General features: G+C 41.1%; 1 protein-coding gene across 2 annotated transcripts in view; it reads left to right on the top strand.

Moving 5' to 3' along the window:
- Positions 1 to 16,400, top strand: part of PLCL2 (phospholipase C like 2) — a 318,760-nt gene that overhangs the window by 263,482 nt on the left and 38,878 nt on the right. For both annotated transcript variants that reach the window (XM_072651235.1, XM_072651236.1), the window contains exon 5: positions 7,134 to 7,209. In XM_072651235.1, the coding sequence (XP_072507336.1) occupies positions 7,134 to 7,209 (76 nt within the window). The remainder of the gene's footprint in view (positions 1 to 7,133; positions 7,210 to 16,400) is intronic.

The following is a 16,400-nucleotide window of genomic DNA, read 5'->3' as shown; positions in this document are numbered from 1 at the left end:
TTTTGTCTGAGATCCGTTTCCTAGGTCTTCTGCATCTGCACTGCTCTCTTCTCTCTCAGAGGCCTCATTCCCTCTCGTGGCTTTCATTAAGAAATCTGTGTGGACGACTCAAATCTCTCTCCAGAGTTCCAGCTCCAGATCTCTAATGATTAGTTGTAAATTTCCACTGGGATACCCTACTAGCCCCTCCAGCTGAACACTTCTCAAACAGCTTGTCTCACTCCACTGCTCCACCTCTCTCTTTTCCATAACCTGGATTGTCTTCCTCACTCCTGTATTTCTGGGAATGGAAGCAACTTTTCTCTGCTTACCCATTCTTTAACCCAACAGATTCTTCACTGTTTGCCTTTTGTCAAGTCTCTCCCCAATTCCCCATATATGCTGTTACCAGATTAATTTTGTTAAAATGCTACTCTGATTTATATCCCTCCCCTGCTCAAAAAACACCAATAGCTTCCACTGCTTTATAGCCTGACATTCAAGGCCTTCCGCCATTTGGCCCCACTTTCTCTGATAAAAATGTGTTGATTTGATTTGAAAATATTAGTAGTATTTTTTCTTAATAACTCAGAGGGTCCTAGCTCCATCACCTTGGAGGTCATTCAGTCCAGTACCCCTCATTTTCCAGATGAGACAAATAATGCTTAGTAATCGACTTCTCCCAAGGTTATGTTAGGACATTTCTGAAAATAAATTATTTGCCCATTTTCTCATTATTTGCACAGTAAAAATGTGAAGGCAAGGTTGAAATTTCATGAAGAAACTAGGACAGTGTTCCTCTGGAAGTGACTACTTTATAAGTGCTGAGAGTTAGGGAGGGAGAGGGGAAAAAACTGTGAAAGGAACTATTGATGATGCACTCACAGCTTAAGGACTAACTCCACCACGTTGAAACTTATAATTGGGGACCCCCCCCCAATCCTTCTATACCCCTTGGATAGTAGGAAGGCTGGCAGCCATCCCTAACCTGAGGTGAGGGGGCGCCTCATGGCAACACGCAGCTGGGTTCTTTTCATGAAGTTGCCCAAACCTTTGGGGAATTCTGCCTCCACCTACTGAAATGGCAGTTGTTGGCATTTTTACCTTTTCACCGTTCTCAGAGATCTGTCTTCTGGACCCCCATTCAGAGACACACTGTTCCTTGGTTATTGTGCAAGAGACTTCACCACCAGAGTAAGGGCATTGTGAACAGCTCAGAAAAGGATCCTTTGAGTCAAGAGTAACCCCAATGAGAGCATCAATGTTTGGATATTCCGAAGAGACTCTCTTTCTTTTCTGTCCCAGGATTGGCATTCGGAAATTGCTTTACTGTGTAGAGACACACACCACACCATGTAGAATGGAGGGCCCATCATCTCCCAGGGAATTTGAGCAGTACAGATAGTACATCTCACTATCACTGGACAAAGCGAAACTTAGGACCATGCCGAATTTAATTCCCTTCTTTCTTCTGAGGATCTTAAACTTCTTTTATGTGGGCACTTAAATATATCTGCTCAGAGTCCTTTGACGTTGTCCTGGCTTAAGGAGACTGTCTTAGGATCTCCTTTGAGTCAACTAGGGCCTTGAAAGAGACCCACCAACAGAAAATCATCTGATCCATAGAAACTGTATCCCAGAAGGGTGCTTCATCTGTAAACATTGGTGGTCTGAAATTGGATAAGTGGGTCAGGGATACAGACTAGGAAGGGTCTTCTCATTTTTCAATGTTTTTTTTGTCATGCCCACCAAGCCTGGCCTACTGACCCAAGAGTTAGACCAACTGACTGTACACCAGGAAGTTCCTGTGCCCCCTTGGAAGATGTAGACAATTTTTGTCCCAACTTGAGGATCTCTGCCCACTAAAGAGAGTAAATGACAATGGTCCATGATCCAAGTACTCAAGACACGAAGTTTAAGTGATTTTCTCAGGTTTACAGGTTTATAAAAGATTTGAACTCAGTCCTTTGACTCCAAATCTGGCCCTCTTTTCGTTATCCTACAGGGATAATTCATAGGATTCGAAGAGGGTAAAGGACTGAAAAAAGACAAAGGAAAAACTGAACATCTAGAAATGGGGGTGCAAGAAAAACATTTGAAGTAGGCATTCTTATATCTCTTCCAGAGAGATCTGGTGAGGCTTTTTCGGTTTAAAAATACTAAGAACTTTCTGAAATGTAGTTGATTCTACTTTGTCTTTATGACCTCAGATATCCTGATGAAAATGGAAAAAATGTAGATGTTTCCAAACATCCAGATATTTGCCACTGTGTGAATGCTACCAGCCTCTAGCATCTGTTACTACTGATTTTGCTAAACATGCAGTTTGCCTACCTAAAATAATATTCCAAATGTTCCTGGTCCTCTGGGTGTTGAAATTTGACTCAGAACAGAATGACCCATAAAGTAAGTACATACCCTGCCTGCTCTTACAAATGAGAAGCATCCCATTTAATGCCAGATGCTTAGCTGTAAAAGGGTGATGAGAACTGACTTCATCTGTTTTCTCAAATTTGATCATGTTTTATATGAAAACAAACAAATATTTGTAAGGGAATGGAAAAAAGAATTTGTCTCTCTAATAAGGAACTAACCCATAGGGCTTTGAGCTTGCTACATAAAACATCTAGGGTTTTTGAGCTTGAATGGTTCCATCGTAGAATGGGATAGAGGGCTGAAGTCAGGAAGCAGAGTTCAAATCCTGCGTCTGAGGTTTATTAACTCAACAAGTTACTTAACCAGTAAACATCAGGAAAAAACTCTCTAGGATTTATTTACTAAGTAACAAAGTTTGAAATGAGTTGTGACCGACAGTGGTGAAGGGAATTTCCACAGCCTTAGAATCTAAAATTTTTCAATTAAAGAGTAGCCAGATCAGTTCCTAGTATTCTAAGCAAACCCTGTGACAATAGGATACCCAAAGAAACAGCAAGATTCCACCAGAATGTCTGTTTTCTTTTGCTTACTTATCTCTCTAGACATTCTCTTTGGCCTAGTCCAGCTTCCTTGCACTAGTTATACTAAACAAAGAACGCCATCTTGCCAGGGGGAGAATGCTGTTGAAATCTAAGTAGCCGCAAGCTCTGAAATGTGAAGAATTTAAAGCAGTAACTTCCCATAGTTCTCTCTTTACTTAAAAATGAGATTCTAAACAACTTGTTTAAAAGCAAAACTGGCTGATAGAAAATGAGATATTTTGACTCCTCACCTGGATTTCATAAAATCTCTACCTTCCATCAAAGCCCAGCTCAGGTGCCAACTTCTACACAAGGCCTTTCATGATCCTTCCTGTAATTGGCACACCCTTTTGAAATTGGGGCAGTTAGGTGGCACAGTGGATAGAATGCCCATCCTGGAGTTAAGAGGACCTGAGTTCAAATCCAGCCTCAGACACTTAGTAGCTGGGTGACCCTGGGCAAGTCACTTAACCCTGTTTGCCTCAGTTTCCTCATGTGTAAAATGAGCTGGAGAAGGAAATGGTAAACCACTTCAGCATCTCTAGCCAAGAAAACCCCAAATGGGATCACAAAAAAGTTGTTCACAACTGAACAACAACTCTTTTGAAAACAGTTTTTGCTTACTTTTTAAAGATTTTGTCTTACTTGCATATAGGCTTTCTGTACCCTCTCACTAGAATGCTCCGTGAGGCCAGGGGCTGTTGTGTTTTTTCTTGGTACCTAGTGCCTTGCATCTTATTGTACACAATAGATTATTAATAAGCATTTTAAAGAATTAGATTGAATTAACTAATGTAATTGATTTTCTGCTATGGTAACTGTTAGATTCCTACTTAACTCAGCCACAGAGAACAGGATCATAGAATCATAGCTCTAACATTAGAAGGATCCTCGGAGGCTGTTGAATCCAGTGACCTCTGCAGTGCTTTGGGAAATCATATTTATACAACAATAATAAAAAATGTACTTAGCTCCGTTTCCTTTGTGGAGGAAGACAGTGGGGATGAGGGGTGGCAGTCTGCCTTAGGGCCAGATTAGTACAGAGGGGGAGGATTGCTCAGGCAAGCAGGTAAGCCAACATTTAGTCACCAAAGACAAAGGCCCATATCCTAGCCTGCAATGTGTTTCAAAATGGCAAGAGTCAAAGTATAGATGTTTTTCAGTGAATGCCCTAAATTTTGAGATGGATTTTTCAAGAGTAACTACTACAGGTTCCAGTCATAGTCCTTTCTTCAGGCTCTTATCCTAGGAGGGTTTTCTGTAAAACTAATATCAGTACAGGGAAGGTTAACAGTCAGTAGCTCATGCTGGATGATGTTCCTTATCCATTGCGTTTGTCCTTCATTCTTGAAGAGGACCAAGACCTCAGAGAGATGATGACATGACTTGCAGTTGATTTGATTTGAGTAAAGGAGGGCTGTGCAAGGTCACCAGCCTCACTTTCTCCTCCAGGGCCATCTGGGTCTAATGGCCAGATATTCATCAGGACCACTGGAAATGTTTTATCTGTTGGAGGGTGGGAAGGGGGAAGGAGGGATTTATTGAGCTAAGGGTGAATAAAACAGTCCAGACCCCCTTTGAAAAGGGGAAGGAAACAAATGTTTGTTAAGTCCTTACTATATACCAAGGGCTATACTAAGTTCTTTACAAATATTATCTTATTTGGACCAGGAGTTGGCAGCTCTCCAAGATATGGCCAAGATCCCAACATACTTTTCTCAGATCTCTTCTCAATGATGAACACAACACTTTACACACAGAGGGTGCTTAATAATTCAGTTCAATAAGTATTTTTAAATTTATTTATTAATTTTTAGTTTTTAACATTCAGTTCCATAAGCTTTTGAGTTTTAAATTTTCTCCCCTTCTCTTCCCTTCCTCCCTCCCCAAGATGTCATACAATTCTGATATAGGCTCTACATATACATTCATATTAAACATATTTTCACATTAGTCATGTTGTAAAGAAGAATTAGAACCAATGGAAAGAAACACAAGAAAGAAGAAACAAAACGAAACAAAAAAGAGAGAACAAATGGTCTGCTTTGATCTGCACTCAGTCTCCATCGTTCTTTCTCAGGATGTGGACCACACTTTTCATCATGAGTCTTTTGGAGTTGTCTTTGATCCTTGCATTTCTGCGAAGAGCTACGTCTATCAAAGTCAGTCATCGCACAGTGTGGCCGTTACTGTGTACAGTATTCTACTGGTTCTGCCCCCCTCAGCATCAGTTTCACTAAGTATTTATTAAATCCCTATTATGTGCACTAGTCACTATAGATGCAGAATCGTGCTCCAGGAGGCTGTTAGTGGAGCAACATGTGCACACTAAAAGGAGCTTCAAGAGGAAAAAAAGAGTAGCCCCTGGGAAAGGTTTTCCTTCAAGTGCTCTAGGTCAGCTACTATCACAGTTGTTGTCATGAGGAGCACCTGGGCTGCGCTTTGAAAGAAGCTGGGCGCTCTGAGAGGCAAAGGTGAGGAGGGAGTGCCTGGTAGCAGCCTCTGTAGCATTCAGCAAACATTTATTAGACCAGTTTGACCAGACCATACATTTCATTCAGGAGTAAGATGACCAAAGCCTGGAAAGGTAGATGAGAAGTGGATCATAGAGGGTTTTAAAGAGGAATTTGGATTCTAGCCTCAAGGTGACAGGGAATCAAAGAATGATTCTGTGACTCTGGGGTTCTTTGAGTCCTGACAGATGGAGCATGGCCTTGGTACCCATCCCAGCAAGCTTCCCTCGACCTGATTGAAACCCAGGTGTGATTACGACTTAATGAGAGTGTAGTTAGATTTGTTCTAAAGGGCCTCATTTCTGTTCTTCTAGTTCCACCCCTTCATTGCCTGTCTAATAGGCCAGGCCACAGATTAATATGCTTTCATTTCACAGGAAGTTAATCATAATCTAAAATGCCTATTTCAAAACATGAAACTCAAAAAATTAAATCTCTTCCTTGGGATTCTGACTATAAAACTCCTTTCGCAGCCTCCTACAGACTTCTGAATTGGTGAGCACCTCGTCAATGTTGATGACAGACTAATTGGCAAGTGACAATGGTTTCAACATTGGATTGTTGGTTTCAAGATGACCTGAGTTCAGATCCTGCCCTGGACACTTATATGCTGTGTGCTGCTGGAGCAGTGACTTAACTTTTTCATTCTGTTTCCTCATCTGTAAAATGGGGATAATAATAGCACCTATCTCATTGGGTGTTGTGAGGATCAAATGAATTAATGCATATAAAATGCTTTGCAGACATTAAAATGCTACATAAATGCTAGATATCACTATTATTTTCTGAGTATCTAATTCCTTTTCAAAAGGGTCCAGTTCAATCTAACAAGTACTTATTAAGTATCTGCTGTTTACATGGCCTGGCACTGATCTAGGGAGTAGACATACAAGGACAAAAATGAAAACACAGCTCTGTTCTTAGAGTTGACCTCCTTCTGGAAGTGTTTTGCATCGTTGTGGTCCCAACCGCCTTAGTCTAGTTCCTTCCTCCTCATTCACCTTCTTGTTAAGATAAGCCAGTAAGTGCCCTTTGGAACAACAAGTCACATCTTTCTATTCAAGGCTCTTTAAAAAATAATTTTCCTATTTTATTTTTCTCAATAACAAAAACAATCATTTTTAACCTTTATTTCTTACAATTTTGAGTTCCATCAAGAAACATTTGGATCAAATTTTTGAAAACTCAATACTATTTATGACAGCCCTAAACACATGGGATTTTTCATCTTTGTTTTAAGTCATGAATATAGCATATTCAGATTTTCAATAAAGGCCATTTGACTGAGTTGTGTGAAATGCGTAGGTGTCAGGTCTAAACACTGACAGTGCTGTTACCATGAATGATTTAAAAGGACGCTTTCAGTCTCCAGTCATGTAAGCTTATCTGTAGTTCTGTCAGCTGAGAAACTAAACTCAGCCCTCCTTTACTGACTCAAGCTTCAAGTTCAAGGTGATGTTGCCTGTATTCTAGCTGAGGACATTAGAAGCACCTGTAACCACAGGAAAACAGTGGGCACCTCTCCACAGGGACTTAACAGTCTTTGACTCGATCAGCTCTCACAAAGGAGACCATAAAAGCCTCAGATAATATTTTTGCAAGTGAAAATGTATCAGGAGCTTGTAACATAGAACACTAGATGGTTATTCGAGTTAATCATTATGTCTGGATATTCTCTGTACAGATGATTCATACCATCAAGACTTTAATTGAAAATGCCGATTCTGTCTACGAGAAGATCGTGCAGTGTCAAAAGGCGGGTAAGTGCCAATTTTCTTCTCTTTCTTAAAAAAATAATAATGTTATGGCCACTGTCCTGTGCATTGCCCAGAATGCTGCAGTTTCCTATTTTTTAACTCCACCAAGAAATTTCAGATTAAAAAAGCCTCCGCTATTTGGTAGCTACTTGAAAGAAAATAGTAATCTTCTCCTCTCCCTCTGAGTTGACATTGGCAGATCTTGAACTCATGATCCAGGATTTCCCAGAACATATTAAACACGGTAGGACTCCGACAGTTTGGCAGTGAATGGCCAAGAAAGGATGGCATGGTAAGAGTTTAGCAGCATTCGAACTCACTGCAACCTTTACTAACTTCTTACCAAGGTTTGGAAGTTTTGAATCCTGTCACACCTGCAGGTGCTGATGTGGTTGACCTAATGTTGAGGCTTTGCATTCTCACTCTCTATTCAAGATCTGGAGCAGAGATGAATAGGGACTTTTCAATGGTGATAAATAAATCTGACTTTATTCTCCTATAGCACGTACACACTCTGCCATATTGTAAAAATTGGGAGGCGGGGCAGAGTTGAGAAAGTTTGCCTAATCCAGGAAAAGCCAAAAGGCTTTTTTTTTACATTTTAGGATTTTCTTTGCATTTTAAATTTTGCTTCTGGTGTCACCTTTTAAAAGATCCATTCTAATCAAAGGGACGTGTATTAAGCATTTGCTGTGTACTGAGCACTGCAGACCAAAGCAGTAAAATCTCTAGTTCCTGTATGGGTTCATTGCTTTTCTATGTCTGAATTCGGCTGCCTTGGAGGAGAAGGTGGTATATTAACTCAGTCTGACTGGCTGCTGGCGGCACACACCTTCAGTCCCTGATGCTTGGTGGATCGCTAGAGTTCAGGAGTTCTGGGCTGCAGGAAAACTGAAGCTGATCTGGTGTCCTCATTAAGTCTGGCACAATTGTGGGGAGCCCTCAGGGACTGGTGGCTGCCTGAGGAGGGTGAACCAGCCCAAGTGGGGAGAACAGGACAGGGTAAAGCTTCTGCAATCCTCATTACTGGGACTGGCTTGTGAGTGGCTCTGTACTTCTAGTCTGGGTACAGTGGGAACATCTAGTTTCAAAATAAGAACAAAAATGACTCCTGAAACAAGCTTTTGTGACAACTCAACATTATGTCAAATAGGATCATTTTGTAAAGCACTTAGTACAGGGCCTGACCCATCATAGGTGCTCTAGAATGGTTAGCTATTATTACCTATAATTCTTATTAACTGAGGATTTAGAGCTATAAAAGGAACCGTGTTTTTCAGTCATTCAGTTGTGTCTGACTCTTTGTGAACTCATGGATTTTCTTGATAGAAATACTGTAAGGGGTCTGCCATTTCCTTCTCTAATGTGTCCCCATTGTACAGATGATGAATTGAGGTAAATAGGGGGCAAGTGACAGATAGTATCTGCATCCAGATTTGAACTCAGAGCTTCATGATTCCAAGCCCCATAAGGGGCTTTTTTGTTGTCATTGCTGTTGAGTGAAATTTTGAAAATAAAATTTTAGTCCTGTCTGATTCTCTCTCCCTGTTTGGGGTTTTCTTAGCAAAGACAATGGAGTAGTTTGCCATTTCTTTCTCCAGCTCATTTTACAGATGAGAAAACTGAGGTAATCAGAGTTAAATGACCTGTCCAGTCACACAGTAAATGTCTGAGGCTGGATTATGAACTCACAACTTCCTGACTCCAGGCCCAGACCTCTGTCCACTGCCCCACCTAGCCTATCTCTTCAGCGAACAGGGGCAGAAAGATTGTAAAGGTAATAAGGGAATGAGTGGCAGCTGTGCACCTCATTTAATCTACTGACCTCCTTAGCAATTGCTTCTCACCTCCTTGGTCTTATCTTTTATCTTTTTCAGCATTTCTTTAAATATTTTTTTCCAATTACATGTAAAATCAGTTTTTTTAACATTTTTTTAAAAATTGTGTTCCAAATTCTCTCCCTCCCTTTCTCCTCTCCCTCTGCCTCATCTTTTAAAAATACATATATTTTAAAAATATTTATTTAAAAAAATATATTATATATATATATTTGGCAAACACTAACAAATATGAACATGTCTATATACAAAGAAGAGTAGTAAACCACACAACGACCCTCTATGACCTGAAGCTTGGTTTCTGTTTTGTTTTGTCTTGGTAGCTGTGATATGGGAGGGTAAGAGTGCTGGTGTCAGAGCCACAGAGACCTGGGTTCAGATCTGCCTTGTTAACCCAGGGCCACACTCAAGGCAACCTTGAAAACAAAATTGCAGGAAAGGCCCCCAGCTGCAGTCCTGGAGGCAGTGTTTTCATCTGGAAATTCCCAGCAAAATCACAGGGCTGGTCTCTGTCTTAATGAGTTCAAGAAAAGAGAAAGTCGGAGGAGGTATGATTGCTGTTGCTCAGGCATGTCCAGCTTTTCATGACCCTGTGGACTCATAGCATGCCATTGCTGTCTGTGGGGTTTTCTTGGCAAAGATGCTGAAGTGGTTTGTCATTTCCTCCTCCAGCTTATTTTACAGATGAGGAAACTGAGGCCAACAGGGTGAAGTGACCTGCCCTGGGTCATGCAGCTGATAAGTGTCTGAGGCTGGATTTGAACTTGGGTCCAAACACCCTATCTACTAGGCTCTCTTGCTGTCTCTTAAGATATGATAGCGTCCTCAAATATTTGAAAGGCTGTCACTTAGAAGTGAGATGATATTCATTCTGTTTGTTCTGAGAGGGCCTAACTGGAGCAGGGAGTGAGGGCTCAGAAGGGGGATTATGGGCGGCGAGAAGACAGTGAAAAATGGATCAGTGAACATTTATTAAGCATCTGCCAGATGCCGGGCACAGTGCTGAGTGCTCAGCCTACAGTCAGAAGACTTGAATTCAAATCCAGTCTCAGACACTTTGGGTTGCAGGGCAAGTCCCTTAAATCCGTATTTGCCTCAGTTTCCTCATCTGTAAAATGAGGATAATAGCACCGGCCTCCCAGAATTTGTGAGGATTGAATGAGATCAGACTTTAAAGTGCTTTGTGAACCTTAAATTGCGAAATGAATAAATGTGACAAATAATAAAGTCTACTTCTTACTGCTACTGTTATTGAATTACAGTAGGACTTAGTGTAAGGGAAGACTCCCAGACAGTCCCAGAGAGGAACGGGCGTCCTCTGGAGACTGGGAGCTCCTCCCTCCGTGGGGATCTTTAAGCAAAGACTGGAGGACCACAAGCCAGGGCCTTGCTTGAACCAGACGGTCACCAAGGTCCCTCCTGACCCTGAAATTCAATAGCTCTGTGACTTCACGCCATTCTTTTGTCTTTCTTCGTCACCGGTCATGTGTCATGGGTATTCAGTGCCAGAATTCATGGGGCTCCCTGGCTGACTTGGGGTGTTAAGGAACCGCCTGAGATATCAGAAACAAATTTTGGGTTTCATACTCCCTGTTGTGGGCCTGCCCACCTACACAACCCTTCTGTTATCCTGAGCACTTATTTTAGAGTCTCTTGATGTTTTGTTTCTTGTCTTTACAGTTACCAGCAAGGACAGATAGTCATTATTCATATCAAGAAATGCTAATCTGTGTCAAAAAAAAAAAAAAAGCTGGTTCAAAAGGGATTTGCACCAGATTCTTATTTTGATAGGTAACTGTAATTCTTTCAGCAAAGCTTTAATCTGGAAATTACAATGACAGAAATGCAAAACACCCTAGGAGAGAGGATTATTTTTAGATTCCTTTTTAACTTTTAAAAGCCACTCCATCTGCAGCTTACACAAAGGTTCCAGAGGTTGATACTCAAGGTAGCTCAGGCTGAGCAACCATCCAGAATCCCAAACTCACATGTAGCTTAAGACTTAAGTCCAACTGGAGCAAGAGCAACAGGGTTGTAAATGGGCTTTAGAAATGATAATATTGATGCTATAAGTTTATTGAGAGCAAAGACTGGGGTGCCCCCCCCTTTCTTTATATCCCTGTTGCTTAGCATGCTGCCTCACATATAGTAGGCACCTAATCAATGCTTGTTGACATGACTGGTATAAAGAAGAGAGCACTGGAGATGAATTAAATGTGTTGGGGTGTTCTGGAAGGTGTGCTACTTTGAGAGTTAAAAGTCCTGAATCATAAGACCTGTAAGACCATGGACATATCACTTTAAGCTTTTGGAGCCTCAGTTTTTCATCTCTAAAACAAGAGAGTTGGACTCCATGGACATTGAGAACCCTTCTGCCTCGAAATCATTGGCACTACGCTTGGGTAAGGTTGCTCCTGGACGGGGGCGTGCTGATAAATGTTTAACAGCTAGCTCTCAGTGGAGGATGAGTGGGGCAATGTACGTATGATACACTTTTAAGTTTAATCGCCATTGCTTTCTTAAATCAAAGCCTTCAATAAAACAATAAATCAAGCTCTGTTTGCAGCATTTGCCAGTTTCCAAGGTGGAAATGCTCACACGTAAAATAGAACAATTGGCTCCTGCCAGCCTATTGAAATTGGCTCCAACAGACTCCTGCTCCTGGGTGTATAGAACTCAAGCCAGGAGATTGGAGATTCCAGATGGCAATGCTGAGGGAAGAAAGGAAGAAGGTTGGGTTGAGTCATGATAGAATTTAGGATTTTTTCTAAAAATGTGTATACAGAAATTCTATGGGCATAACATCAGGTGATCAGTCAATAAATAGCAAGGACATGATTGACTCAGGGGTTAACTATCTCAGAGGAGAGAGGTTTTAATCTGATGCTGTTAGAGGGAAAAGTTAAATTGGCATCCAAAAAAAGGCCTAACTTCTTTGGTGATAACGAGAGTTAAGAAATACAGAGGGAAAAGTCCATTCTTGTTACATCTCGGTTATCAACCCCATAATGCCTAGCACTAGGTCTTATATCTGGGTTGGGAGTAAGGGTAGATTTGGAAAAGGAACTAGGAACAATGGTAAATTCCTATGTGATCATGAGCCAAACCAAACTAAGTGACTGGGAGTCTTTGACTCACCACTTACCTAATTGGTATCTAGTCTGTACCCCCAATAATCAGTCAGTCAGTATCTGTTAAATACCTGTTATGTGCCAGGCACTGTGTTAATCCAGATCGTTGTAAGAAAGTAGGTTGCACATTTGAGATGACTGGGCTAACTTGACTTTTGTCAGGAGGCTGCCCTAGTTCCCATAGCATCACACTCCCTGATAGAAGAGGCTATGGGAATCACCCACTCTGAGATACGTTAGATGGCTTGGCCCTGGGAGAGGTGCCATTACATGGTAGAGGTGTTCCCCTGGTAGAAGTTCCATTCCATGGTAATTCAGCTTGACTGTTGAAAAAAAAGAATTTCAAAGTGTCAGGAAGCCAGGCATTTCTCTCAGGAGTCTGAAGGATCCACTTAGTTTTCCTGGAGTCAGGATCGAAAATGAACTTTGGCCCTAAGATGTGAGTTCGGGCTTAAGTGTGCAGAATAGGTAGTGCCAATGGAACATCTGAGTTGGCCTGTCTACTAGACAACGGGAGATTACAGGACTGGACCTAGAAAACTCAGGCCTAGAGATATGGATTAATTGTATGGAGATCATGTCATCCCCCTTCAGATTATAAGCTCCATGAGGGCAGGGACTCTTTTCCTTCTTATTAATTGTATCTCTAGCACTTTGAAATGTTTATTGGATTGATGATAATAATAGCTAATATTTATATAGCACTTTCCTAGATACTTTACATGTCTCTTACTTGGTCCTTACAGCATTCCTGAAGTCAGGAAGACCTAAATTCAAATCCGGCCTCAGATGTTAGCTGTGTGACCCTGAGATAGTCATGTAACTCCCATTTTCCTCAGTTTCCTCATTTGTCAAATGAGCTAGAGAAGGAAATAGCCAACCATTCCGGTATCTTTGCCAAGAAAACCCCAAAAGAAATCAGTCAGACCTGACTGAAAAAAGACTAAAACAACAAGGTACTATTATTTCTGCCATCTTATAGGTTAAGAAGTTGCCCACAGTCACACAACACAAGGGCCTGAGGCAGAGTTTGAATTCAGGTCTACTTGACTCCAGGTCCCGTATTCTATACACAGAGCACCTAGCTGCCTCTTTAGTAAAGGGGGAGATCACCTTTGGGAGAGAGAGAGTCCTGGAGACTGAAGAAATGAGAGACACAAAGGAGGAGCAGTTACAGATTAGAGGAGATCCAGGGTTCTGCCCTGTCCTAGAGGAAAAGAATGAGTTTTGAGAAGGCGTGGGTCCCATCAGCTGCTATAGAGAAGTCATGGAGAGTTGATATTAATAACAAGAAGCAGAGAATCTCAAAGATCAAAAGGACCCCAGAGATCAGCATTTCCAACAAGTGTTCTGTTCCTGTCCCTAGCTGAAGCCTTCCAGTGAGAGGGAACCTGCTACCTTCTGAGGCACACCATTTATGTGGGGATGGCACAAATCCCTGGGGCATTACTTCATACATGGAGTAGAACGACCCTTCTACAGTTTGTGCCCTTTGCTCCTAGTCTCACACTCTGGTCGTTTGATTTAATGACAACAAGATCATGCTTTGAGAATGCCATTACAGTAGGGTGGTGAGAATAAAAGCCCAGTTACAGAGAACTATGGAGGAAGAAAGATGAAGGGGAACTTGAGGTAGTAAGTACAGACCATCCACTAAAGGCTTGTCATTAAAAGAATGAAGAAAATAGGTCATAAACTCAGCTCAATCTTTATTCCTTTTTTAATACTCTAGATGTCACCCTTTATTCCCATACATCCCCTTTTCCTACCTGTTTAATTTTAAACTAAATGGAATTAGGGATAGGGACTAGTACAGGGAACTCCTAATGAGGGTACTCCCTTCACCAAGGCAGGTTCTCTGCCACTTAGAAGCTGAGAGGGTTGCCTGGACCTGAGAGGGCACATCATTTGCCCAGCTTCACACAGTCAGACTGACCTGAGACTTAGGGCTTGCTGATGTCACGTTCTCTGTTATCTGCAGATTCTTCTCTCTTCTATGAGAACTGGGCCAAAAGAATACTCAGTCATGTCTGGAGATAGGAAGTTGGACTCATGACAGGGAGAGGATGAGACAATAAACTGATGGGGGGATTGGGAGCTGTGTGCTTTCCACTAATCAGGCCCAGTCCTACTCACCCCATCTACCTTTTATATACTTAATAGTCTGGGGTTTTTTTTATTCTACTTCCATTGACTTTTTTCAGCAACTCAGGGAAATTCCATGTCATCTGAGCTTGCTGAAGAAAATGTTTGATTTCTACTGTTTCTGCAAGTGTTGTTCTTTATTCCCCACATTTTTTGAAAAATCTGTTTAGAAAACCAATCAGAAGTGGTGATTTTTTTTACTAGCCTTTGGCCCAGCTAGGTGCACAGGTAGTTTTATAAAAAGAAATCCGTTTTAGGGAGGGGCTCAATTATCTTTCCTTCTCCCAATGAGCCTTCTTCTGACTTTCAGGACTTGGACACCAAGCAGGCACCTTCCCTAGCCCACCCTTGTTCAGCTCCCTTTAGTGGGTTAGAATAGAAGCCCTTAGGCAGGAGCTGTCTTTCCTTGTACTTGTATTTGTAGTTCCAGCACTTACATCGGTGCCTGGCATACAGTAGGTGTTTAATTAATGCTTGTCCTTTTGCCTTGCAGCATACTCACTACTATGTTGTGTGAACAGATATTTATCATGAATGACTTAATATTTTCAAAGGAGTTGTTAGACTCGACGCTCCTTTTGGTTACATGAATCAGTAAGCCCAAGATGCCTTTTTTCCATTAGAAGAAAAAGAGTTGGATCAGTAGTTTGAAAGAAGGAACCTTATCATCATGACAAAACATGGCAGGGAAGAAATAAATCCAGGAGAGGATCGGAGTCCAAGCCAGAGGTATCAGGCTGTCTTAGATTGTTTAATATTCCTGATACAGTTGGCAGGTACATATAGGTAAAGGGCCTCTTTAATTCCTCCAAATGAAATTCATATTTAGACCCTGTTCTGATTATTTCTGGCCCCTGTTATGTGAATCAACCTCTGATGTCTTTTCCTACTCTGTGATCTTATTATCTTGGGTCTGTTTTGTTAAAGTGTTGGGTTTCCAGAAAGGCTTGAGGCTCACACAGATCACATGAATGATGGTCCAGGAGAAGGAAGAGCCACTTTCTGCTAATCCAGCAGATTCAACACCAGTACTGCAAAATTGGTTAATTTCTGGACTCTGCCTCCTCCATCCAGGTTCAACTGATTTGTTTAAGAGATCTGGATTAGCTGTTCAGTTGCATGTAAAGCAAAATTTAATAGCTCAAAACCAATCTTAAAATAATCTGGCTTTTGTTGATGCCAAAATTGCTTTGGAAGTTAGCCAAGAAAGAGACTGGAGCTACAGGAAAAAAAAATAAGTAGACACTTTCCTATTTTCTTTGGAATTATGGTAGTAAATCCCATACAATAGCCCACCCAAACTCTAAACAATTTGATCATGTTGGGAAATTGTAGCACTCAAACGTGGTATATTTTAATAGATGTTACATGGGTGTCTGTTCTGTAGCAGAGCCTGCTCTTATAGAGACTTCCACATAGTTATTTTTGTTTTTAAATTTGGAGTAGAGTCAAATTTTCATATATTCAGCATTTTCTCCAAGATCTGTTCCTATTCACCATTTGCAAGGCTTTCCAGTTTATATTTTGTGTCTATTTTTGCATCTATGAAATGTGTGACAAGTGAGATTTTTAGAAAGGCAAAGGAAAAATTTCATTGGAAAAAAAGTTACTTCCCATGTATCAAAGTGTGAGGCTAACATATCTCCTTACTGAGATATGTCAATAACCCAGTTCCTAATAGAAACATTTTTGAAGAGTTTCTGTGTGTATATATACAGATAGATGAATCTATCTATATACACACACACACGTGTGTGTGTGTGTGTGTTATGATATTTAGACTTGATAGAACAAATCCCAATGAGAATGTTTGAAAGGTCATTTTTGCTCTGTGTTTGGCAAGACTAAACAATTTTACCTTAAAGACAGAAAGAGGGGTGAAATGCAGTTCTGATTGGTCTTAGTCCCTTTGGGAGCAAAGGTCTCTTCCTCCTGCCTTTGCTAGTACAATAGGTGACATTTTAATATACTGTGTGACTTTCGATGCCCAGCACCAGCCTCTGGTCTCTCATGGGAAGCAGTGTATCTCAGGGCAATAAAAGCCTCAGACATCAGGATTCTGAGTACTGCTTGTTGCATT

The sequence above is a fragment of the Notamacropus eugenii genome, chromosome 3 (genome assembly GCF_028372415.1).
Source record: "Notamacropus eugenii isolate mMacEug1 chromosome 3, mMacEug1.pri_v2, whole genome shotgun sequence".
NCBI lineage: Eukaryota > Metazoa > Chordata > Mammalia > Diprotodontia > Macropodidae > Notamacropus > Notamacropus eugenii.
The sequence above is the reverse complement of the archived record's forward strand: the minus strand, read 5'-3'. Positions and strand labels throughout refer to the sequence as shown.